Source organism: Chaetomium tenue (genome assembly GCF_020726465.1).
Source record: "Chaetomium tenue strain MPI-SDFR-AT-0079 chromosome Unknown F5144scaffold_2, whole genome shotgun sequence".
NCBI lineage: Eukaryota > Fungi > Ascomycota > Sordariomycetes > Sordariales > Chaetomiaceae > Chaetomium > Chaetomium tenue.
The window spans coordinates 3569310-3592440 of NW_027117330.1; the positions used below are offsets into that span (position 1 = coordinate 3569310).

Genomic DNA, 23131 nt, shown 5'->3' on the forward strand with positions numbered 1-23131 from the left:
GAAGACTAGGGACCACTGAGTCGGCGCCAGAGGTTAAATCTTTAAGTAGGTACCTAAGTAGGTATCTAGCAAGAAACAAGCAGGGGGGGGGGGGGGTCGTTGGGCATGCCGTACTCGTCAATTGATCGAGATCTCGGTTTGACTTGGGCCACAAAAATACTAGCAAGGCCCTGGTCTTAGAGCTGCTTGTTGGCCCTGTGGAGTTTGCAGCCGCAGTTGAGCTGGATACACGAGAGAAAGGGTGGGCACAAGGCCGTGAACGCATATAAGGTACGCCCACTTCAAAAGTCACACACAAGTTCCGTGCTGTTGGTTTGTACGGGAGATGGAGTCAATCATTTAGTGATGTCCAATGAAATTGAGGTATAGACCTCGAATCCATCGCGTTGGAGCGGAATTCGCTTATGCTACCCGGATTAAGGACGGCTTTAAAATTACCTAGGTACCTAGCTAGTTCGACGGGAGGAGGGAGGCACAGTTTCGAACCTATAAAGAAGGTTGGAAGTGGCCAATTTATGTGTGCCTCCTTTCTTTCTTTCTCGTTTTCCCCGCACATCTCCGCCTGTCTGCCTCTCCCTACATTCCAGTCTCTTGAGGGCCAACACGGAAAGAATTAAAAGGCAGCATCAGCCATGGCAGCACCACAGCCTTCATACACCAAGGTGACACACTCGGCCACCTATCCGGCGATCAACCCGACCCTCCCCGCACTTTCCTCCGCCGGCAAGGTGGTGGTGATCACGGGTGCGACGGGCGGCATCGGGCGGGCGGCAGCGCTCTCGTTTGCGGCTTCGGGCCCCAAGGCACTCGTGTTGCTCGGTCGACGCGAGGACGTGCTGGCCGAGACGATGGCGTTGGTCCATTCCAGCCACGACTCTCTCACGGTCGAGTCACACGCCGTGGACCTGATCGAAAGCAGCAAACTCCGCCAAGTCTTCGCCGACGTTGCGGCCGCCCACGGTGCCGTCGACGTGGTGATCCACGCGGCGGGCGTGCTGGCGCCCGTGGTGCCGCTCGTCGAAGCCGACCCGGCCACGTTCCTCGACGGCTACAAGACGACCGTGGTAGGCACGCTGTCCCTGGCGCAGGCGCTGGTGCTGGGCAATGGGGAGGGTAAGGAGGCGACTCTCGTCAACCTCACCACGGCCGGCATCTTCTTCCCTCCCTTCCCCGGCATGGGCGCCTATGTCAGCTCCAAGATGGCCGCCGTCAAGCTGCTGCAGGCCTTCGGCGCCGAGAACCCCCACGTTCGCATCCACCACGTCCACCCGGGCTTCCTTGATACAGCCATGTCTGCCCAGCTGTCCAAGACCACCAAGCTGCCTTTCAGCTTCGACGATAGTAAGGCTCACCCTATTAATGTTATTGATTGGATACAGCGCTTACCTATGCTTCTCTCCAGTCTCCCTTCCCGCCGATTTCCTAGTCTGGGTCGTATCGCCCGAGGCCAAGTTCCTCAACGGTAAGGTTGTATTTGCCGCCTGGGACGTCGATGAGCTCAAGAGCCGCGAGAAGGAGATCGTTGGTACCTCGCCTCTTACTGGCGAGCTGTGGGTGGGCTACTCGGGGTTCCCACGCTACGTCGGCGGCCATGCGCTCGGAGGGCGGTAGAAGTCTGGACTGGACAGGGATCGGACTCAATACACCTACCTTTTCTCTGTTCCTCGGCCCCCACGGATCTCCCCGCAGCAGTATCCTAATGTGACAACCATGAATAATGAAACGGAAAATTTTACCCATGATCTCCAGACTTGAGACATGAACCCCTACCCGACCATCAGTCCCACAAGCCATCGATCATCTTGAGCAGATCGTCGTTTCGATTCCGTTCTTCAGCCGACTCATCGGAATCATAACGGTCGTCATAACCCCCCCATCCATAGCCGTACTCCAAACCCTCTGAATCATAATAGTCTTCATCGGAATCGTAAAGCGGGAATTCTGAAAAGTCGAAACCAGTTGTCTCCTCTAAATCCAAAGCATCAGCTTAAGGAACGTTGCTTTGTTGTAGCACGATGCGCATACCTTGCTCGATGGTGGTTTGCCACCACGTATCTTCAGAGGAACTTGTTTCATGTTGGGTCCCCGACACTGCTCTACTACGCACAATGCACTGGGATGGGATGCGGTGCAGGAACAGCAGCTCATGGGCCGAGTACGGGTTCTCGATCCCCAACTTGTCCATCAGCAGCTCCATGTCCAGGATCTCGGTGTCTATTGGCAGCCGTGCCGTGTCGATCTCGTGGATGTAAGCGGGGGGATCCCTCCGCCCGCGTTGTGCGGCCCAGTTCACGGCGTGGTTCTCGTCGTTGAAGACCGACAGGAAACAGCTTGGTTGGGAGCTATACCAGTTGATATGATCTTCGACTGCTTCCTTCAGTTCAGCCTCGTCATGGAACACGCGCGAGTCGTCTGCTGCGAGGAGATCTCCATGGTCCCATCGAGATTGGGAGTTGCCGTGTGTGACCCTCCAAAGTTTTCTTGGGTGGCCGGTCCACCTGTATTCGTCGAGGGGAAACGGTTCTGCCATTGACCAAGGAGCTCTGGCAGTACGGTATGTATTGTTCATGGGCCGGAGTCACTTCTGACGCTGAAAGGGAAAGGGAAAACGAGCGCATAAGCCAGAATCGGAGGCCGGCCATGACTCAGGACCGTCAGTCGGGCAGCAATGTGAAGATCGAGCTCTGTGTTGTTCGGCTGCAAGAACCCGAAAGCTGGGTGGCTGTGCTACCGTCGTGTAACTAGGTATCAGAGACTACCTACCTCCCTACATGTACCCAACCAGCACATCCTAGCCCCCCCCACCCCCCAGTCCTCACCATCAAACACACGCCCCCTCCGGGATCTTAAACCCCGACCCGCGCAACCTCTGAAACACACCCTCCGGATCATACCTCCTCGCCGCCCTACACAACCTCCCCAACGCCACGGGCCCAACCGTCCCCAACGGATCCTGCTCCCTCCCCGCATAGTTCAGATACCTCCAGCCCCAGCCCACCCCAAGCTCCTCCGCATACCTCTCCACCTCCTCCGCCCACGCCTTCACAACCACATCCGCCTTCCCCTCATCCTCCACCCCCCCATACACCCCCACCTCAAACAACAACAGCATCCCGTCCCGGGCGGCGCCGTCCCCGTCCTGCATCCAGTAGTCCAGCCCCATAACATTCCCACCATTGGCGACGCCATGCTGCGCGATGATGTGGTTGAGCGGTTGGAAGGCACACATGGTAGTGAAGTTGCCGGGGGGGAGGGCGGCGGAGAGTTTGGCGACGGCGGCGGTGTGGCGGGCGGCGGCGTATTTGAGGATGCGGGGGTCGTTGGCGGTCGTGAGCGTGAACCAGATGTTGCTAATTAGGAGGAGGGGGGTGTTAGTGGGTGGGTGGGGGCTGGGGTTGGGGTTGGGTGGTTTTTGGGGGGAGGGCTTACCGGACGCCTGCTGGTTGGGCTGGGTTTTCTGATCGGACGAGGTCGGGCATGGGGACGACGGAGGAGGTGGTGGATAGGATCTTGCCGGCGGTGAGGTAGCCGGCCGCGGCGGGAGGGTCGGCGATGCCCTTGGTGTTCTCGAGGCCGAGCTGGAGAACCATGCCTCCGACTGCCGGGACGTGGCCGAAGAACATGATGGAAGAGGTGTTCTGGTCCAGGTGGGCATGCTCGGTGAAATTGACCATGGCGTCGATGACGCTGTCGCCGTCTGCGAGATCGAAAGCAATGAATTTTCCCCAGATATCCGGCTTTGTTGCATCGGGGAACTTGATGACGTTCAAGTCGAATCGGGTAACGAGGCCCAGGTTGGCGGATCCCCCTTTCAGTGCCACCCAGAGATCTGCGTGCTGCTCGGCGTTGGCGTTGACGATGGACCCGTCTGCGAGGACAACCTCGAAGTTGACGACCGTGTCGCAGGCCATGCCGTGGGATGCTGCATGGAACGAATTCCCGCCGCCAGTCAAGAAGCCGCCAACTCCAACCGACCCCGCTCGTCCACCGGTAACTGTAACCCCGTGCGGCGCCAGTGTTTCGTATACCTCTTGCCACGGGCCGCCAGGCAAGATGGACGCAATCTCGGTTTGTGGGTCGTATGTGGTTCCATTCATGTTTGCTGTTGAGGTCAACCGTTAGGTCCTGTCTTTGTGGGGATTAGAGTATGGGAAGACATGCCGAAGTCGATGGTGACCCCGTCTTCAACCGAGTTCGAAAGAGCGAAGGACCCATGACCGCCCCCTTTGACGCCAAAAGTACAGTTTCCCGACACCAGGGTTTTGATGATTGTGGAGACATTTTCGGCCGTGGACGGGAGCACCATGCACCATGGACTCAAAGCGGCGCTCACAGACCAGTACGAACCAAGCCGGGCCGTGTATTCGGTCTGGTTGGGCAGGAGGACTTTGTCTCCCAACCCGGCTCCGCTGAGCATTCCACACTGCTAAGGGTTCAGCAAGCTTAACCAGCCCGAGTATGAGAGAGATAAAACTGACGCATTTAGCGGCCGGCGATGGGCCACATGATTTTGCGACGGCAGTGTCATAGAGGCTAGCCGCCGCCATGAGCGCGCCCAGTAATGGAGACCCTAACTTCACCATCCTGTTGAGTGTTGAGTGTTGAGTGTTGAGTGTTGAGTGTTGAGTAAGTATTGACCTGAACTGCGTCTCACGAAGCAAACAGATACGGGCCTCGAAGTTCGAATCAGGTTGTTGAATGACTTGTTTCTAGCGTGAGCCAGTCTATTTATGAACAAAACAACCCATCCATGGGCATTATTATAGAAGTTCTACCGCCAAGCTCCAGCCACGCAACGGATCACATCTCGGGCTATGAATCGTGCCGATCTCGCCCATGCGCAGCTTCGCCAACAGTATTCACCTTGATGGCGCCGAGATGAATAAGATGACTGAAAGGTGGTTTTGGGCGGTTGATTGGCCTAACTTGGGCTGCTGACGTCGCCGTCGGATTGAATCCGACACTGGCGTTGATCCCCTTAATGGTATTCGTAGGTACCTAAATAGCATTGAACCCGCCAGGCTCAGCCACAAATTCCCATGACCCAAGACTTTTCATATGGCGGTCTGCGGAAGTGGTCGGATTGACTCGGATTGATGTAACGACCCAATCCCTGGGACTGAAACCGAAAGAAAGTCTACCAACCTTGGCGGTCTCCGCATTCTTGGACTCGGAGGCGGCCGCGACGCCGTCCCAGTCGATCTCGGGCCTGCCCTTCGTGTTCTGGATGACGGAATAGAACAGATGGTTCTCCTGAGCAGTCGGCTGAGGTGCCTCAAGTACCAAGGCCTGCATGGCAGATACTGATCTCCGTTCACTCGTGTCCCAAGGCGGCTAACCCAAACGATATTGTATGAATCATTTTTCTCTCTCGTCCCGCCCAAGCCAGCAACTGTTCTTGTCGGACGTCATTCGCTGCTTGCTTCCTGTCTTGGCTGGAGCTGTTGGATGGTGGATGTGAATGCCTGCTAATATCCTGTATACCGCTGGAAGCATCTTGTCGAGAAATAACCCATAAATATCCCTGCTTGGGCAATGCCCATGTCAGCGACGTCAAGTAATCGGATTGTGAAGTAGATCAAAAGCAAGGAAGCCTCGGTCAGATAACCTTGTGTGTCATCATATGGCTTCTTACGCCATTGGAAAGAGGGTTCTCTTCATCACGGAGACTTCATGTAAGCGAGGGGTTGGGAATCACAACTTACTGCTCGCTATGAGGGTGGTGGCGTCGACATGCTGCATCGCCGACTCTCGCCGAAGAAAGGTGCTCGCCTTGGTCCGCCACCCCTGATGTCACATCATGGAGAGGCACCGCTGGCCAAGACGGGCCAGCCGAACACCAGCTCGAGTGGAAAGTCTGAACATCACTCAGGTCAGCCGCTACTTCTGCCAAAAGAAAAGACGGGAAAGAACAGGTGTGATCGGCAGTCAGACCGACAAGGTAATCTTCATTCTTCGCGTCGAAGAGCAAAGGCAAAGTCTTCATCATGTGCCAAAAAGGGGGTATCAGGGGCTTTCGGCCTTGGGAACGGGGAACATGCCTTGCACCGAGATTTTCAACAAGCCGCCAAAAGGATCTGGCGCTGCGTTGGGCGGCCCTTTAGGAGATAAGTGTCGAATATCTTCACTTGTCGTTGTTGCCATGCCATGGTGTCATGGTTGCCGCGATGGTCGAACTCGCGGACAGGTCATGGGGAAATTTGCGGCCAAAACAACGCCTAGAGAGCGGAAAGGTTAGCCAAATTGACCAAGACCGCAAAGTCGCATAAAGACGCATGTATAAGGGGAGCAGCTCAGATAAATGGAGTTGTCATCAATTGTAGTTTCAGATCACAGACATCGATTTGGTCATCATCGCTGTGGGGGTTGCTGCCATGGTGAGACTTGCCTGGTGTGGACAGCCCACGGTGCTCGTCACTGAAGAGCGCCAGTGGGAACAGGGTGAGTAGCGGTACCCACTGAACTCCTCGATAAGAAACCTGCGCTAGCTTTCATGCTCCCGGGGACGCTGAAATCTGAGAGGGTGGAAACCCTCCTAGCTCGTGGCGAGTCAGCTCGGATCGAGGGCCATAAGCTCAAAGACGGGGGCGGGAAGGATGGCTCAGACACGGAGATTATTATCATGCCTTTGAGGCTCAAAAAGACGAGAGTGTGAATCATCATTACCAAAGAGGGAATGAGGGCTTCAGCCGGAACACTTACTTGATACCATGCCTCGGAGACTTCTCTCCGGCAACCAAGGACGGGTTGACAGGAAACCGTTGGCCAGAAAAGAACGCCAGCTTGTGTCCGTTGTATCCCTGAAGGAGAAAAAGATCAGAAGATGGTTCTCGACGTTGAAGGTTGTTAAGGCGATTTTAGGTGGGGGTCAGATATTTAGAGTTGTTCTCATGTGTGTTCTCAAAAGAAGGACAAAAGGATTGATCATCATCCCCAAGTTACTGGAAGAGAGTGCTTGGACTTGCCTCGTTTCTGGGGATTGTGCATTTCCGAGCCCGTTGTTGATAGTAAAACTGGTCGTTGGTTCGAAGTCCGATTTGAAGTCCATCGGGATGGCATGAGGTGTCGATTTATTGACTTTGATCAAAAGAAACGTTAGCAAGCAATAATTTGAAGTGAGTATGTTTAACACGAAGAGGATTCAGTGGCTCAGACCAAGGCGGAATTTCCCCACGGTTACTCGGAAGGAGAGTAGACTCATCATCGCCGGCGGGATCTTTGTTGGGGAAGGGGAGGGGGGCAACTTACTGGGACATGAAGTGGTGGAAGGTAGGCAGATCTGTCTGTGTGAAGCATCAAGTCAGCGAAGTCCCTGACCGAAGTACAGGAAATGATGAAGCGTCGGTTTTGGACTCAGAAAGAGATTTGTCATCTGGCCTCAGCCGCTCAGAAAGTTTGAGGTGTGTGTCATCATGGTGTCTTAGGACTGGAGTGTCGTAAAAATGACTTGCCTGCTTCATGTACCAGATTGACGGACCCCACCAACACGGAAATGAATCGGGCACATTCTGTCTGGCACCTGAATGAGGTAAGGAGATTAGCATGAGACTTGATCGAGATGCCAGAGTTGAAGAGCTTACCTCAAGGTCAACAATGCGCAGGCCGGATTGGCACCGGCATAACTGGGAAAGTCGAGTGTCTCTCGCTGCAGTTTCGGTGACAACCACCACGCCAAAGGTGGTCCAAAACAATACCGCTCGCTGGGAATCCAGTCCGCAGACTGTCCCGCCATTTGATTCTGCAAGAAGACGGTTGCCAAGTCAGCGACGAGATCACCAAAACGAAACCAAGATACTAGAGCAATGCCCAGGCCCAGGTTGGAAGCCGGAGTTGTTGCCATCGCTGGCCACCAATACGGCCATGGGCGGGAAAGGTGTGATGAGGTGACAGTAGGTTCATCGAGCAAGCCAATGCCACCCAAAGCATTGCTAGCACAAGTGAGGTGGAAATGATGGGGTGTGGATGAGGCGGCCAGGGGAAGAGGGAGGAAGAGTACATCAGAACTTACTGTTGCCACAACATGCGATACTGCTGCCCGGAGCTTCAGCCCACCGGTGCCTGGAGGGAGAGCCGATCGGTCGGCCAACAAAGTTGGAGTGGGAGTTGTCGATGGCAAGACTGAGCTAATAGTAGAGCGAACCTTCGTTTCAGATGGCTCTGATGATCATGGTAATGTTGATGAGATTTGCAGAGGGAGCGAGCACAGAAAGGAAGTAGAAGGGGAAGAATTTGGTTTGTGGGAGGAGGGGAGAAAGGGAAGTGAGAACCAAAATCGAAAGCGGGCTGTTGTGGGAAAATGGCTGGCCGGCCTGGTAACCACAGACCCGCTCTTAACAGGCGGCGAATAACGCGGCTCGATTCCGAAAAGTCGTTCATGCTCTGATGTCGTTTGGTTTGGAAGCATGTGGTAAGAGAAAGTTGCACAAGGAGGGGCTTCCAACAAGAAATTGGGCGTGGGGAAGTGAATTATCTTTATCAGGAGGTCATGTCTTGATGCTGAAATACCAACAATTCAAAGTCTCAGGAAGCACCAAAAGCATACACGCATATGACATGTTTCACACGTCAAGGGATTCATAGTCACTCTGAATATTATGGAGTGTCATGGCCATAGGTCCTCACCTGGCAGCAAGCGGAATCTGAAACTGGTAAGAGTCTGGTCGAGACAAGGCAACAATGGTATTGGAAGTCTGGTGGTTGGTCTTGTGTCTCAGAGGACTTGAACTAATTACGACAGGGACCATGGACATTGATACAATAATGGGTTGTGTTCTTGGGTGGAAACGAGTGTTTCGGTGCAGGAAGCCACTGTGCCTCAAGGTTAAGAGCCCATAATGGCAGTGGGATGTGAAAATTGTCCTCATAAACAAACAACAAGGCCAACAGGGTTGGATGGAAAATGAAAGAGGGCTGAGCCCCGGCCCTGGCTGGTGACGACTAAGCGAAACAGATTACTCTTCAGGTTCGGCAGAAGGTGGAGGACTTGCAGAGTTCATTGTTAATAACAAGGAATTGGACAATAATAAGCCTACCAAAATACTAATGGGTGATATTCCAATAACCTCGGAACCCTGGTTGACAACATGAATTAACGCAGTTGTAAGTCAGCCAAGGTGGTTGGGTTTGTCAATGTGGCTTTTATGGTTTCGTATGGCTATGTATTCCAACAACAAAGTCACCCATACTTCACCTTTTCAGACATTCGAGTATCATCAAACAAAGTTGGACTCAAAGCTCACAAACAGCGAAAGTTGCTTTCGACGCTGTTTTGTTTCTGGGCTCAGGGGTAAGTTCAGGGGGTTGTCAACACAAGCGCAGTCTAACCCTAACCCTGGAAACAGGCCACCCCCTTTCCAACCCCTGAGTTTGAGAAGGACAGCTACAAGCCTAGATTTTGTACCGTAAACTTGAGAAGTAAACAATTGCCTGTGAATTAAGATTAAATACACGAGGGTATTACCAAGCACGATTGCTGTCTTCACCTATACCCATGTTGATCGCTTGATGACTCCCAGAGGAAACGTCATGCCAAGCAACTCCAGTGTGGTCGGCCCGATGTCCAAATGGCCCACAGCCATACGAGACTGGAACTTTCAACTATTACCCCGCAACGACACGAAAGACCCTGACTCAGGCAATGACTTCACTTCATTGTATTAATAATGCGCTGAACCTATGATATATCCCTCATCCGCTATATGATCGTCTCGTCGTCACACTCGCAATCACGGCAATCCCTAATCACCAGCAACACCATCCAACACCAACAACATGTCCTCCCCGAAGCAGTTCAACGTCGGCATCGTAGGCTACGGGTAAGTCTCTTACTCCCCCCCAAACACCCCACAACCCACAACCCACCACCCACCACCCATCCCCAATCTAACCAACCCCGTACAGCCTCTCCGCCAAAGTCTTCCACATCCCCTTCATCGCGCTCACCCCCACCCTCCGCCTGCACTCCATCCTGCAACGCACGCCCACCCCCACCAACTCCGCCCCCGCCGACCACCCCACCATCACCCACGTCACCACCCTCGACGCCCTGCTCGCCGACCCCGCCCTCGACATCGTGATCCTCTGCACCCCGCCCAACACGCACTCCCCCTTCGCGCGCGCCGCCCTCGACGCCGGCAAGCACGTGCTCGTCGAGAAGCCCTTCGTGCCGACCGCGCGCGAGGCCGACGAGCTGGCGGCGCTGGCGCGCGAGAAGGGGAGGGTGTTATGTGTGTATCAGAATAGGCGGTGGGATTCGGATTTTTTGACGGTGAGGAGGTTGGTGGAGGACGGGGTGTTGGGGCGGGTGGTGGAGTTCGAGACGCATTTTGATCGGTTGCGGATTCAGCCGCCGGTGGCCGGGGGGTGGAAGGCGGGGATGGGGATGGCGGAGGGGGGGGGGGTGGTGTTTGATTTGGGGACGCATTTGCTGGATCAGGTGTTTGTGTTGTTTGGGATGCCCAGTGCGGTGTATGGGCGGTTTGTGAGGCAGCGGGAGGGGAGGTTGGTGAAGGGGGTGGAGGGGGAGGGGGATGAGCCGGATAGTGTTACGGCTATGTTGAGTTATGAGGAGACGGGGCTGGTGGTGTATGTGAGGATTGGGGTGGTGAGTGTGGAGTCGGAGCAGGTGAGGTTCTGGGTTAGGGGGAGCAAGGGGAGCTATCACAAGACGGGGTTGGATCCGCAGGAGGGACAGCTCAGGGGCGGTGGGAAGGCAACGGATGCCGGGTTTGGCAGGGAGACCGAGGCCGAGTTTGGGCGCCTCTCTGTCCTTGGGGGGGATGGGGTGGTTGTGGACCGCGCCTACCCGACTGTTGAGCCGGATACTTACCTCAAGTTTTATGAGTTGTTCGCGAAGGCAGTGGAGAGCGGGAAGGAGGAGGATGTGCCTGTACCGGCAACGCAGGCAGCCCAAGTGCTGAGAATCATTGAGGCACTGAAAGAGAGTGCGAAAACCGGGAGGGAGGTTGCTCCTTGAAACTTCTGACTTTAGACAGCACTTACGCAGATTCTTTACCCAGAGTTTTCATCATATCACGGCCGCAGAGCAGCCTCAAAGGCATGGAAAATTGGCATTTAAGAATTGTATTGTATCTTAGGTAATCTCTCAAATCCGCCCAGAGCTGCTCTCGGTAATCGGCCAGCCGAAAGGCCCCAAGGTTGGTGATCCCAGCCCGCCTGAACCCCAGAAAATGAATTCTCGATCTCCGCCGTCCGAAATTGTGTAGCCCACATGTGTGTTGTGTGGACAGCCACCGTATCCACGAAGCGTGCTCTCTTGCCACAACCGCTTGCTGTTGCTCCTGCTGTCCACGTTGCTATCCTCCCTGCAAGACTCATGAATATGTTCGATGGGAACCGGATCTACGGCCACCAGTATCTGAGCAATCAACCACTGGCACTTTCAAAGGGTGCAGGGTGACTCGGGTCCGCCGCGTCCCAGAACATGTTGAGTGTCGGTTGCACCGCGGTCCAATGCTCGTCTAGCTTTGCTGAATAGTTGGCGTATATTGCGAAACCAACGTTCTCAGCCTCCCACCGCGCAAGGTCGCCGTTGATCCTGCTTTTATATGATTTCTTCAACAGCTTGATCTGATTGTGCAAGTTCGCATTCCACTCCGAGCCATCGAGCCAGGGCTTCCATTTCTTCTCCCAACCTTCGTTATAACTGTTGGCAAACCATGCGGAGTGGCAAGCATTGCACAGCATTTCGCTAGGCGTGTAATGGTTTGGATCGTAACGTTCCGTGCATGGTGTGCTTTTGTTGTTGCTTTCTGCTGCTTTGGCTCTCTCACATGGATTATCGATTTCCTCGTGATGCTCGCAGGAATATTTTATCTTAATTGTTTCACACATGCTGGTTAAGTGACTCAGTGGTGGTGGTTCTTAGCGGTTCAAAGCAGATCTCCACAAGCCGGAAGATCAGTTCGTGGCAACGAACCTCCCCTCTCCAGCCCACAAGCCTATCAGGCTTATTTTGTTGAAGCCGTGCCTTCCTTACTCTAAGCCATTGAATAACCGCTTTGGAAGGTAGGTAGGTAGCAACGGTTGTTTGCTTAAGGGAAGGAGTGGGTTGCAGATCGAGCGGATCGGAGGGTTCAAGCCGGCAACGTACCGTTACATTGTAGCCTCCCGGTCACTGCGAGGTGTTTTGTAACGTACATCTAAGATCTGCTTATAGGCTTTGAGGTTTGTTGGATGACCTCCAGGTGCGGCATACTTCGGGCTGTGGCCCCTGGTACAATCCGGAAGGTCTGGGCCACAGTCCGAACTGGAAGTGTACGCCTCAAAAGAAAAGGTCACGTAGTACAGTCCGCGGGGACCAGTGTCTACAGTCCCAAAATTCCCTCTCTATATATCTTCACCTCGTTGCTATAAGTAGATAAGAAGAGGAGCTCGAATCCGGTCTCAGCAAATAGATTTACAACGATAATAGGATCCTAGTAGATAGGTAGTAGTTCTATCAACGAGGATATACGCTCTTACATCAAAGCTAGGCTTTAGAGGAGCGAAGACTTTTACAGGAGATAGTCCTCGATGCCCTTTGTGATAGAAGAGATCGAGTATGCAATTAGGGGACGGGCTAATGGAATGTAGCTCGCCGTCATCTTTCTTTGTTCTACCTCTATCGCCTTTCTTTCTTCGACTTTCATTACCTTTAAGTCGAATTTTTCAACCACTTATCTTTATCTACCTAGGTGGGCATCCCCCCTTCCACCTCTTGCAACAACGTAAACACCAGACCTCAATAGCAGTTCCCGCTGCTATTTACACAAAGATGGACCTCTAGACGACGGGAGCATGGGTGTGGGCATGGGCCATGAATCCTAGCAGGGCAGCCCGCATCGTTTGCGACTGGGCGTATGGGATGACTTGCACCTCGCAGAAGTCGCCGGCGTATTTATTGTTAAGATTTAATTGGGTGAAGTGGACGAGGACGAGGAAGTCCCAATCAAACAGGGCCACGTAAGGGGTGCGGTGGGCGATGGCGTACGAGGCGGCTTGCTTGATCAGGATGAGAGCGTCGCCCGCAAAATAGCTCCGGTTGGGTCTGTTTTGGGCGGCCATGGCGGCGTCATCAAGCTGCTGTTGGGTGGGTGGAGTGGCTGGATTTGCGAATCGGTTGGCGGTGGTGAACTCGTTCGGCTTGATGACGCCGCGCTTCTTGAATTCGACGACGGCAATGGCCTTGTATTCTGGGTTCCCCCCGTGCCCGGGGTTCCCGGGAGTGGGGGCAACGGGCGCAAGGGGCCCACGGTAGTAGGTGATGTCGCTGCGGATCCGGTTTGTGGTGGCCTCGGACTGGCATCGGATGGGCGCACCGAGGCCACCGATGACCTGGTTAACGGGGTGAAGCAGATACTCGGCGGCAGAACGGACGACGTCGCCTTCGCTGTTGTGGTAGGTGCCCACCTCGTTGAAATAGATACATTCGCGGTTCACTGCGTGGTTGGGCCCGGCGATGTTGGCGTGGCCAAGGACGATCCTGCCGAGGTTGAACCAGTTCTGTTGGGCGGCGATGGAGAAGTGGGGAGGATCGGTGTTGAGTGTTGAATCACCCGAAATGCTGGCATGGGCAGCAACGCCCAGGTTGGGATTGGGATAGTTAGGGAGCGCATCGTCAAAGGACTGGCGGATGGTTCGGAGGGCGGGCGCGGCCATCTTGGCTTTGGCCTTTCGGATGCTCTTGAGAGTGGGTTAAGGTAGGTACCTAGGTAGGTATGAACTGAAACGGCTTTGGGGACTGATTTGAAGGCGATGCAGAGTCGGTCTTGGAGTTGGAGGGCAGGCGGAAGCTGCCATTTTATATGTGGCAAGTTGAGCGTGAAGCAGGTAATACCAAGTCACGCTGTCACGGGCTGGCAACCTGGTCCGGTGGGAGACTTGGTTCGACCATCAGATCGATCACGCACCTGAACTGAGTCAAGATTCCACCTACACATGCATCGCCATCTCGGGGCCCTCGGGCTATTTTGGGATGTTGGCAGTGTGCCGCCATGTCTGAGGTCTCTGTCTCGAGTCGCGACGAGGCCACGGGTGACGTCTCTCTGTCTTGGGACTCGAAGAAAGGGGAAGCGGACTGGCGCAGGCGGCTGAAACGGTGAAACCAGGCCCCATTGGCCCAATCTGAGTCGTGAAGGCTGTGACTCTGAGGACAGATCAAGGTTACACAGTAGTTAGTTACTTATCCGTCGAGACTAAAAATAAGAGAGGCACGCAGCGCTTTGATTGGATGAATTCCGCCTTCGTGCGTGCCAACAGACAGGCTGCGCGGAACCAAATCAACCAACCGCAACGAGCACCTTGCACCATCAATTATCAAACATTCCCGAGTCCAATTACATCTTAACGAGCCGGCTCGCCGCCCATCGGCACCACCTTCTCTTCGAGTCCACCCGCAGCCTGCTCCAGTCTGCAAACAACCAAACACCCTCGCTCACACCAAGTCTCCCAGGCCCGTCGCCCTTGTCCGTGCCACTCCCCGCCCACCATGCCCCCACGGCCCACAACCATCGTCTCGCAGCCCCCCCTGCAGACATGGAGGCCCCCTGCGGACCCGAACAAACCACTGCCCTGCCCCTACCAGAAGGACTTCACTGTCAACATCACGAGCCACATCCCGCCCGCCCCTTTTGGCGGGCGAGACTACGGCCCCGGAACACGGGTTGCCGTGACCGACCAGGCCCTGCGGTCCCTCAAGCAGACCGAGCTCGTCATGGCCAACCCACCGCTGCAACCGGCAACCCCGATCGCTGGGACCTCCGCGACCGCCGCGACCACCCCGCGCACCTGCACCTTGTTGGTGACCCGCCCCCTCGCTGTCGTCGATGGGCGAGGCGCCCAGCTGGCCGTCTGCACCATCGCGCCAATGCCTCCAAAGCCCTCCCCCGGACAGGCCCTCGGGCAGGCGCCCGCCGTTCCGGCCCCCTTCCAGGCAGTGGCCAAAATCTACGATCCGCTGTACTACTCCTTTGCCAGCAAGATCGCCGAGAGCGTGCCCTGCGATGTGACCTGGCTTGCCGACCAGGACTACAGCCGCGAGGCCGCCGCGTACCAGCATCTGCAAAACGTCAAGCAAACTGGCGCCTTTGCTCCCAGGTATTTTGGCTCCTGGACTTTTACCATCGGTATCAGGATTGGCAGCACGATACAATCCCGCCCCGTGCGCCTCATCCTTATCGAGTATATCCAGGGGCCGAGCCTCCGGGAGCTCTATTCCGCCGCTAGATTTGACGACGCATACCGCCTGGAGGTGCTCGCAAGAGTCTTGGATGGCGACGCGAAGCTGCGGCTCAGCGGGATCGACCAGCGCGATCTGGCTGCACGCAACGTTGTTCTCAAGTTCCCTTCTGGTGTTACGGAGGAAGCGCAGCCAAAAACGATGCCCCGGCTCGTTCTGATTGACTACAACTCATCGGTCGTCTACGCGAAGACCATTCGCGGGCGTGGACCTTGTGATGGCATGACACTCCCCCCAAATCCCATGTGGCTTCACTGGGACGACCCGCTGCAGGAGTTCTGGGGTTGGATCCCGGACGAGTGGCAAAGAAAACCCAGGTTGCGCCAGGAGTGGTTGAGGAAACGCTTTGGAGGCAAGGATACTGTGCGTAGCTATGCCCCCGTCCCGGACAAGCTCGAGTAAGCGAAGCCGACATGAGCTAGGTGGCGACCTGCAAATTGTGGCTGGTGTATAATAAGAGCGCGAGATCTCAGGTAGCAATAGCGTCAACTAGACATGATTTTCTCAGTCTCTTCACATGCGCTGCAGCGCCACCTAGTTTGCACAGCTTGGGGCGGTTCCATTTTGCCCTCAACACTTGGCGGATTCTACATTTCACTGGCAATAAGCCACAGCATGTGTGTGAACATGAGGGACTTCAGGCTCTGTAACTCGGCGGCAGACGGGCACAGAAACTGAAGACAGACGAAACGTTTCAGCAGCTATCTACAGTAGGGACTGCCCGAATTTGTCAACTTGGTTGAATCTGTTTCATATCTTTCATTGTTTGAAACTTCCATCACGAGCTGATTTGCTCTTGTATTCGCTTTGCCGTGGTCGGGCCCGTCCAAAGCGGCGTAGCGACCGCTCGGGATTTGTCAACCCGGTCGAATCTATTCATATCTTTCAACCTTGAAACTTCCATCATGAGCTAAATTGCGGTCGTCTCATCTGATGCGGCGTGATCGTTTCACCTAAGGCGGCGTGGTCGTCCTCATCCAAAGTGCCGTGCCTCTCCCCGTCTCAACCCGCTCTGAGCACGCCAGTCACCGAGGGCCGTGTCAATGAGCATCATCATACCCGCAGTCGAGTCACTTCCTCTTCACGATATATAAGACCGGGCCCTGCCCTCGCATTACCCTCCACTCCACCCCCACAGCTCCCCATCCCGCACCCTCCAGCCAACCAACCAGTCCTACTTCATCACCTCAGATCTGCCAAGCTCTCTCCCGCCACACCGGCTTCCCAACCCAATCAGCTACTTATCTCTCATTCAACATGTCGACCAGACCGGCAGCGTCTACAAACAGCAGGACTCCGGTTCGGCAGCCGACTCTGGGCCAGCCGGCCGCGAATAACAGGACGGCCCCCAGCCCGCTGGCCCCAAATAACAAGACGGCTCCAGGCCCAACAGCCAACGCGGCCGCGACTCGGAAGCTAGCCGCCTACAAGAGGCTGCCCTTCGTCAAGAAGGACGTCGCCCCGCCGCCCAGGATCCTCAATAAGGATACGGAGAAGCCCACTCGACCGATTGACTTCTTCGCTGCGGCGAGGCGTTAGGCGGGTGGGGGGGGGTTGGGGTTAGGTTGACGTTCCTCCGGGAAGGAAGGGGCAGGGCAGGCGCCGCGCAGCGTGTGAAGGCGGACAGATGGACGGGCGGTGATGGGAGGGAGGCATGGTGATGGGTGATGTGCGGGAGCACTTGCTTCGCATTGGCACGCGTGTAAGGACCAGAAAGTCCCAGCCCCGCTGGGAATGAGAGGGAATGGCTGTGCTGTTGCGGGGCATCATTGTCAGTCATTGGTGATAGACCCAATCAGAATGGCTGGTCCGTTGCGGTCCCCGCGTAGCGTTGACATGCAAGGAGTGTCGAGAACAAGGGGGATGGATCCTTTACCAACCTATGGACTGCCACGGTTACCTCCGAGCTTTTCTGTAGCCGGTCCACGCTTGTTGGCCAATGCCCAGAAACTGGTAATTCCGGTCCTGCAAACTGTGCCGTCTCGAGATGTTCAGACCCAACTCTAGGTGGTGGCAAGGTGGCGTGAATGTCCTAGTGCGGACCACAGCCGGTGGCGCGCTTGGCCAGCGGACATGAACATCCACTGGTGGAAGGAGGCCGAGAACGTCACAAGCCCCTTGCCCTTTCCGGCGCGGCGGCTTGGACTCTTGGAGTGACCCCGGGAGCCGCTCTCTTGGAACGAACCCACGCAGCACCACCTCACCCACTGGAGCATAATTTACTGTACCTCCTTGATCTGGCCTTGGTCATCTCAGAAGCTCAGTCTTAGGGTGTCCGTCGGTTGAGCTATCGGGAGTGGGAGGGTGGTCACAGCAACGACGAAGCTGACACTGCCGGATGAGCTTCAACCACCCCGTGGCCACCGCCGAGAGCTGCAAAACCCAACCCCATGCAACGAACGTCTTCAGTCAAAGGGGAGTGCTGCACCACAAGTTGGGGGGCTGGACAATGCCGTGGTCCGGGCCGGTGCGTCGTGCAGCCGTTGCAGGTCTGGGTTTTGTCGATGGAGCTCAGTCTTGGGACAGTAGAGGTTCGTAGCTGGTTACCCCTTCCACCCACCTTCAATATTCCCGACCACAACCCCCATCGCCTTCCCTCCCACGAGAGGTGGCTCGCTGCCAACCGATGTAAGATACTATAGCGTATTACGGTCATCACCTGCTCACACCAGTTGCACTGCACAGCATCCAAGACTGCCGGACAGCACCCGTCCCGCGATCTTCCCGTTGCAATCAAGAGTAACATCTTGCGAGGAATGTTATAGGTAGACCGGCCGAGAAGCCGGTTCGACGGTCCAGTGCGGAATCCGAACATCAGACGCCTTGTGTCTACATATTTGTGTCCCCATTTTCGTCTACCTTGCCGCCATCCGACACCTCCCGGTTGGTACCGTGATCCAAACCCAAGCGACCAGCCCGTACTGCGGCCCATCTCTGGCGCTCCGAGTCAGGCCAGGTGCGTTGATCACATACCTAGCGCGTCCCTGGCTCGAACATGAAAGGGCCAACAATAGGGCCGATAGGAGGCCCACTGAGCTTAAGAACCCAGAGGTGGCGACTGACAAAGTATCCGAGCCGTCGACCATCCTGTGCGGTAATCACCGCATCTTTCCCGCCGCCTCCAAGGCCCGCGAGCACAATGTCGGAATAATCGCCAGTACCCGGATTGCCGACAATGTTGCAGACGGAGGTAGGCATGTGGAGGACGTTCCGCAGATGAAGAGAACCGTAAGCTCTGGGGCCAGAGCGCTTTGGGAATGGTTTGACTGGGAGATGAACGTCGCCAATGCCGAGAGCTTCCAGCGGGCTCGTCATGACATATGAGGTCGCCGTGTACGTGGAAAACCAAGCACGGTCACGCGCAACACTGGAAGAAAGGGGAGCATCAGCCTCCTCGTGTCCGAGCAAGTTCACCCCACGATTCCCGTCCGGTCTCCGCTGCGAATCGGAACCTACTGCACGTTGGAGCCGCTCGCCAGCACCCAATCCGGGCAGAGCCCTGGTGTCTCACTTGGAGTTGCCATGCTGGATCAGACTGATACAGGTTCGATGGTGCGATGTGTGATGAAAATCAAGACCAGCCCACCTTGCAGTGAAGAAGAATTGCCGTTTTGTTTGGCGCAGCGCCAAAATCCGGCCCCAATCCCAGCATGCTTGCGTGAATGTCGCATGAAACGCATAGATTTATGGGACGTCACCCCCTCCAAGCCTGATGAACATTCCCTGCGTCCATTCAAGCCTGCAGGTGTAAATGAGTCAACGATCCTGTTTAGGAACTGGTTCAAGGCCTTGTGTCACGCAGGATGTAGGGTGGCTCTTAGTAAGGGAGAAAGAGACATCGAGCACCAGAGCATGAGGACGGCCGATAGTTTCCAGGCAGCTTTAAATAATGAATTGATGCATGCTTCACGCGACATTCGCACAGAAGGGCCATTTAGACGTAGGTAATTATCCTTCCATCGTTCATTCAGTTCAAGTCAACGTCTATTATTATACAACAGTCTACGGCATTGAAAACGGATCATGGCAAGTTACCACGACGCATAGATCATACCAACAACCAAGAATAAACAGGCGTGAAACGCTAATGACCTCATTCAAAACGTCTAACATGGGAGAGACACTCTAACACGGCGGATCTATTGTGATTAGACACTTATATACATTGCTAAACATATCTAGCCACAGTCATACTACGAGGTGGCCGTTACCTGCATGTAATATATCCATTTGCATCCATCCGAGACACTCTTAAACAGCGCCATTCCTCCATTCCCTGATTATTTGTATGAATAATAACGTTTATTGCTTCCCTAAGAGCCTGCTCACTGCCTAGCAATAATCCCGCCCATAAAAGTCCAGGGATGACTACCTGTAAGGTCTGGTACTTAGCGGTACCAACCACCCACGCCTGCGAATCTATCCCCCCCCCCCTCTCTTGCCCCCTCACTCAACGGCCAAGCTCACCGTTATTTCGGTAAATCTGCTCTTGTGCGACTTCCTATCGCTCACCGGTCCAGCGGCTGGAATGGCGGTAATGGTCGGCTTACTTATCGACACCCAAAGGCCCTGTCCCTCGAGCGTAGACAAGGGGTTCAAAATATTCCGCCCACTGTCCTTTGAGCCTCGGCTAACAGACGATCTACCTCTACTTCAAATTGCACATAAAGCTCTGGGGAGCCAACGTTGGCAGCAGAGCTAAACCATCTGTTGAAGGTAGCCGTGACCCGCTTATCGAACGACGCCTTTAATTTCGATATCCGGTCGTGCACTAGCACATTGGATTCCGCGTTGTCCAAGTGAACCGTCCATGTGCCCACCCAATAATCGCGCCATTGAGTGATCCAGGTGTCATGGCATGCACCGCAGCGAACCCAGGTCCTCGTAGATGTATAGCCGTCCGCATTTTGGAGCTGGGTGCAGGGGGAGCCTGCTCCCACGTGCACCCACCTAAACTCTTTGGCGCATTTGACTTTGTTGACGAGTTCCCGGTGTGGGCAGGAGTAGTCGATAGTTCCATGCAGAAGACACATGGCCAAACTGGCTGCTAGCGGACTAGTTATATCCCTAGGGGTATTGAGGATGCCTTGAATCTGCACGAAGGTATCGCAAGTGCCGTGGCTCTTAGAGACAATGGTATTGAAGTGATTGGTATGAGTCGGTGTTAGTATCCTGGATATTGCTCGGAGTAACTTCAGGTTTCTGCTGAAAAGGGAATATATTTCCCAGGGTTCTTGTAGGGCTATATATATACTTTACGGTATACTTCAACCTCCAGGGTGCTGGATCTCGCAATGCGAAGAGGACTGGAAAATGAGTCGATCACGCGGCTCCAGGGCTGAGAAGAGGTGGCTGCATCGTGTTTTCGGGCTGGTCACATTGCGAGATGCTTCATGTGCCTTTTTCCAGGTGCCCATTTGGAATCTCTTGTTAAGAAATATTGACATGCTCAAGTTATTTGCATTGTTCAGTATGCCAAACGAAGCCCGGGGATTCCCTCCATCCCTACACGGAAACTAAGGCGGCAAGGGTCCGCTGACCGCTGTGGCATGTGAGCTCGGCATGCATTTCAGGGTGAGTTTGTTTTCAAGAGGAGACGAGCTGATGGGTATAAAGACTGCGTAAGGCATAGGTACCTAGCTTGGCTACCTACCTACGGTGCCTTACCTATAAAACCACTCCCAGTGGTGGGAGAGATGGAAATTACCTATTGTGAAAGCATTTCGTTTTCTGGGCGAATCGCGAGCAGACGACCATCACCTGTCATCCCTAGATGATGAGACTCATGAGAGAGCTCTTTGTCACCATGAGGCCGTAACATACCCGAGATCCCTTCCAGGCGAAGATAGGCCATTCTTCGGGCATTGAAGATGATTAGGAGGTCCACCATGTTAGGGGCCTGGGGCGATGAGGTTTGGTAGGTACCTACCTTAAGGTACCTAAATGTAAGTTGCAGGCCGGCGTGGCGGGTTTCGACCCTGCCACTCTCCTGGCTGAGCACCCGAGGCTCGGGGTCCCGGAAAAAGCGCCAAGCAATGTTACAGCCACGCCCCTTCCCAAGCAACCCAAGCAATGATGTTCCTTGCCTCAACGCGTTGGCGGCAGCCACGAGGTGCTGATGTGCTCGTTCCCCAATCCCCATTCCCACCAATGCCCCCAAATCTCCCCTTCAGCGGTCAGCTTGCGTTAACTTGCTCCATTCCCTTCGTTTCATTGTGCATTCTAACCTTGACAGACTCCATCAAGAGCAGCATCCGGGAATCCCAACACTGCAACACCGTACCACGCAATCGCATCAAGCCCACCGTCATCATGGTTCTAGGCAAAATGGCAAACGATGTGCTCGAGTTCGCACATCGCCAGGTCGACCGTCTCGCCCCTCCCAATGTTCGGCGGGACGTGTGGATCAGAACCAAAACCTTTTATGCCGAGCAGCCCTTGCGCTTCGTAAGTTCTAGACTGCTCCATAGTCCATACATACATACCATGCATGACATGACCCCTGCCCCAATGCATGAGCGGACCAGGTGCAGCCCTAACCTCGCTGCAACAGACCTTCTACCTCGCCCAAGCATTCTTTGCATCAATGCCGGTTGTCTGTTTCCTGACTTTCGGCCTGTTCGTCCTCTTCGCCCTCGTCGCGGGCTTCCTCTTCTTCACTCTTTTCTGGGTGGGCCTGGCCTTCTGCGTCCTGGTCCCGGTCCTCGTCGTCACCTTCTGCATGGCCTCGTGCACCTGGGGCTTTGGCATAGCCGCATTCTGCCTCGGCCGCCTAGCCTACGGAGCACTCAAGACGGCTTTCGTCATTGGTCGCCGGGAGTTCCGGGACCTCCGCGTTCGGTATGACGCCGAATATCCCGCCCTCCCCGCCCCTGCCCCGCCGCCGGTGGCCAATCCAGGTGGACCGGCCCGGCCAAAATCCAGGGGTGTAAGCCACAAGCGGGGCGCGAAGCGGGACGAGAAGCAGAGCGACAGCGAGCACGCATCATCAGCACCGCACTCTGGCGCGGGTTCGGCCCTCGACAACGCGGACACCTAGGAGACCGTCCGGGGCGGTCGGGGCTCCAAGTCTAGCGCGAGACAGCCCCGGAAGGGCAAAGAGGCGGGAGTCGGGGCGATGAACACGGGAGGCACGATCCGCCCCGAGGCTCCATCGTTCCCGCTATCACTCCCGCACGCCGGCGGAGGCGATGCGCTCCCGTCCAAGTGGCCCCTCGCCCCCTCGCCCTCGCCCTCCACCACGGCAACAGCAGGCGCATCGTCCTCGAGCCTTAACACAAGTGATGGGTGAAAACGGAAGACTAGGCCTGCGGGAGCCGACGTCTCCACCCCGACGGCCCGGGAGAAGCACTCGCTCGTAATCCCGGTCGTTTGAGTGAGAGTGAGGGAGGGCAGAGGATAGAATGGCGAAGTCCACAGAGGTTAGAAAGCGGCATGCCTCTATTGAAAAGGTTGGCTGGGGTTAATACGGTAGAAATAGATTTGCATGACCCAAGCGCTTATATGGCTTGATTTGTAAACTCGGTAAGTGAGCTGTGGTCTCTTTCTCGGACAAGGCCCATCACAGCGGAAAGAAAACCTACTCTAATATAGGCATCCTTTAATACTTGAACAACTAAAATAAACCATTCTTGCTCATCAAGTAAAGCTTGAATAATATCTTTACTTCATCTAAGGTAGCATCCCCCTTTTCGTAGTGGAGTTGCAAGAATGTTATTAAAAATAATCAAAAAAAGAAACAGAACATGTGACCCCAACCCGACTTGAACGGATAACCTTTCGATCTGGAGTCGAACGCGCTACCAATTACGCCATAGGGCCCTGTTATTGGATACTTTGAAACGAGCAAGGCGCAAGCCTATATCGTATTGCCCATGGATAACAATGTGCTCG

General features: G+C 55.0%; 10 protein-coding genes and 1 non-coding gene across 11 annotated transcripts; 4 read left to right on the forward strand and 7 right to left on the reverse strand.

Moving 5' to 3' along the window:
* Window positions 1–391: 391 nt before the first annotated feature.
* Window positions 392–1935, forward strand: F5144DRAFT_128865 (uncharacterized protein). Its single transcript, XM_066782282.1, has 2 exons — window positions 392–1341; window positions 1403–1935. The coding sequence occupies exons 1-2, from the start codon at window positions 633–635 to the stop codon at window positions 1609–1611; spliced, it is 918 nt and encodes a 305-aa protein (XP_066646883.1). The 5' UTR covers window positions 392–632; the 3' UTR covers window positions 1612–1935.
* F5144DRAFT_599974 (uncharacterized protein) lies at window positions 1778–2530 on the reverse strand (the record flags this gene model as incomplete). Its single annotated transcript, XM_066791041.1, has 2 exons — window positions 1778–1968; window positions 2026–2530. 2 exons carry the CDS (start codon window positions 2528–2530, stop codon window positions 1778–1780), a joined length of 696 nt encoding a protein of 231 aa, XP_066646884.1.
* Window positions 2531–2821: 291 nt separating this feature from the next.
* Window positions 2822–4502, reverse strand: F5144DRAFT_618884 (FAD binding domain-containing protein; the record flags this gene model as incomplete). Its single annotated transcript, XM_066791948.1, has 4 exons — window positions 4479–4502; window positions 4178–4423; window positions 3430–4064; window positions 2822–3350 (listed from the first exon to the last, which is right to left on the reverse strand). Exons 2-4 carry the CDS (start codon window positions 4415–4417, stop codon window positions 2822–2824), a joined length of 1404 nt encoding a protein of 467 aa, XP_066646885.1. The 5' UTR covers window positions 4418–4423; window positions 4479–4502.
* Window positions 4503–4901: 399 nt separating this feature from the next.
* F5144DRAFT_527695 (uncharacterized protein) lies at window positions 4902–5295 on the reverse strand (the record flags this gene model as incomplete). Its single annotated transcript, XM_066786863.1, has 1 exon — window positions 4902–5295. The coding sequence occupies one exon, from the start codon at window positions 5293–5295 to the stop codon at window positions 4999–5001; it is 297 nt and encodes a 98-aa protein (XP_066646886.1). The 3' UTR covers window positions 4902–4998.
* Window positions 5296–7141: 1846 nt separating this feature from the next.
* F5144DRAFT_545393 (uncharacterized protein) lies at window positions 7142–7840 on the reverse strand (the record flags this gene model as incomplete). The annotated part of the gene is made up of 3 exons (XM_066787360.1): window positions 7142–7216; window positions 7249–7279; window positions 7581–7840. 3 exons carry the CDS (start codon window positions 7838–7840, stop codon window positions 7142–7144), a joined length of 366 nt encoding a protein of 121 aa, XP_066646887.1.
* Window positions 7841–9433: 1593 nt separating this feature from the next.
* F5144DRAFT_506501 (uncharacterized protein) lies at window positions 9434–11216 on the forward strand. Its single transcript, XM_066786470.1, has 2 exons — window positions 9434–9815; window positions 9901–11216. Exons 1-2 carry the CDS (start codon window positions 9772–9774, stop codon window positions 10973–10975), a joined length of 1119 nt encoding a protein of 372 aa, XP_066646888.1. The 5' UTR covers window positions 9434–9771; the 3' UTR covers window positions 10976–11216.
* A 1567-nt stretch (window positions 11217–12783) lies between these two features.
* Window positions 12784–13659, reverse strand: F5144DRAFT_599977 (uncharacterized protein; the record flags this gene model as incomplete). Its single annotated transcript, XM_066791042.1, has 1 exon — window positions 12784–13659. One exon carries the CDS (start codon window positions 13657–13659, stop codon window positions 12784–12786), a length of 876 nt encoding a protein of 291 aa, XP_066646889.1.
* Window positions 13660–14278: 619 nt separating this feature from the next.
* Window positions 14279–15780, forward strand: F5144DRAFT_563217 (uncharacterized protein). The gene has a single exon (XM_066788361.1). The coding sequence runs from the start codon at window positions 14489–14491 to the stop codon at window positions 15638–15640; it is 1152 nt and encodes a 383-aa protein (XP_066646890.1). The 5' UTR covers window positions 14279–14488; the 3' UTR covers window positions 15641–15780.
* Window positions 15781–18223: 2443 nt separating this feature from the next.
* On the reverse strand, window positions 18224–18726 carry F5144DRAFT_465693 (uncharacterized protein; the record flags this gene model as incomplete). The annotated part of the gene is made up of 2 exons (XM_066784992.1): window positions 18224–18605; window positions 18695–18726. Coding segments are annotated over 2 exons (414 nt in total), but the record flags the coding sequence as incomplete, so codon positions are not given.
* Window positions 18727–21565: 2839 nt separating this feature from the next.
* On the forward strand, window positions 21566–22529 carry F5144DRAFT_485341 (uncharacterized protein; the record flags this gene model as incomplete). Its single annotated transcript, XM_066785492.1, has 3 exons — window positions 21566–21685; window positions 21792–22166; window positions 22281–22529. The coding sequence occupies 3 exons, from the start codon at window positions 21566–21568 to the stop codon at window positions 22527–22529; spliced, it is 744 nt and encodes a 247-aa protein (XP_066646892.1).
* Window positions 22530–22986: 457 nt separating this feature from the next.
* F5144DRAFT_t55 lies at window positions 22987–23059 on the reverse strand. Its single transcript has one exon. It is a non-coding gene; the product is annotated as a tRNA-Trp (tRNA).
* Between the last annotated feature and the right edge of the window lie 72 nt (window positions 23060–23131).

Coding starts and splice junctions, on each gene's coding strand:
- F5144DRAFT_128865 (XM_066782282.1), top strand. CDS start 633: ATGGCAGCACCACAGCCTTCATACACCAAGGTGACACACTCGGCCACC. Junction 1,342..1,402: donor GCCTTTCAGCTTCGACGATA/GTAAGGCTCACC, acceptor GCTTCTCTCCAG/TCTCCCTTCCCGCCGATTTC.
- F5144DRAFT_506501 (XM_066786470.1), top strand. CDS start 9,772: ATGTCCTCCCCGAAGCAGTTCAACGTCGGCATCGTAGGCTACGG. Junction 9,816..9,900: donor GTCGGCATCGTAGGCTACGG/GTAAGTCTCTTA, acceptor AACCCCGTACAG/CCTCTCCGCCAAAGTCTTCC.
- F5144DRAFT_563217 (XM_066788361.1), top strand. CDS start 14,489: ATGCCCCCACGGCCCACAACCATCGTCTCGCAGCCCCCCCTGCAGACA.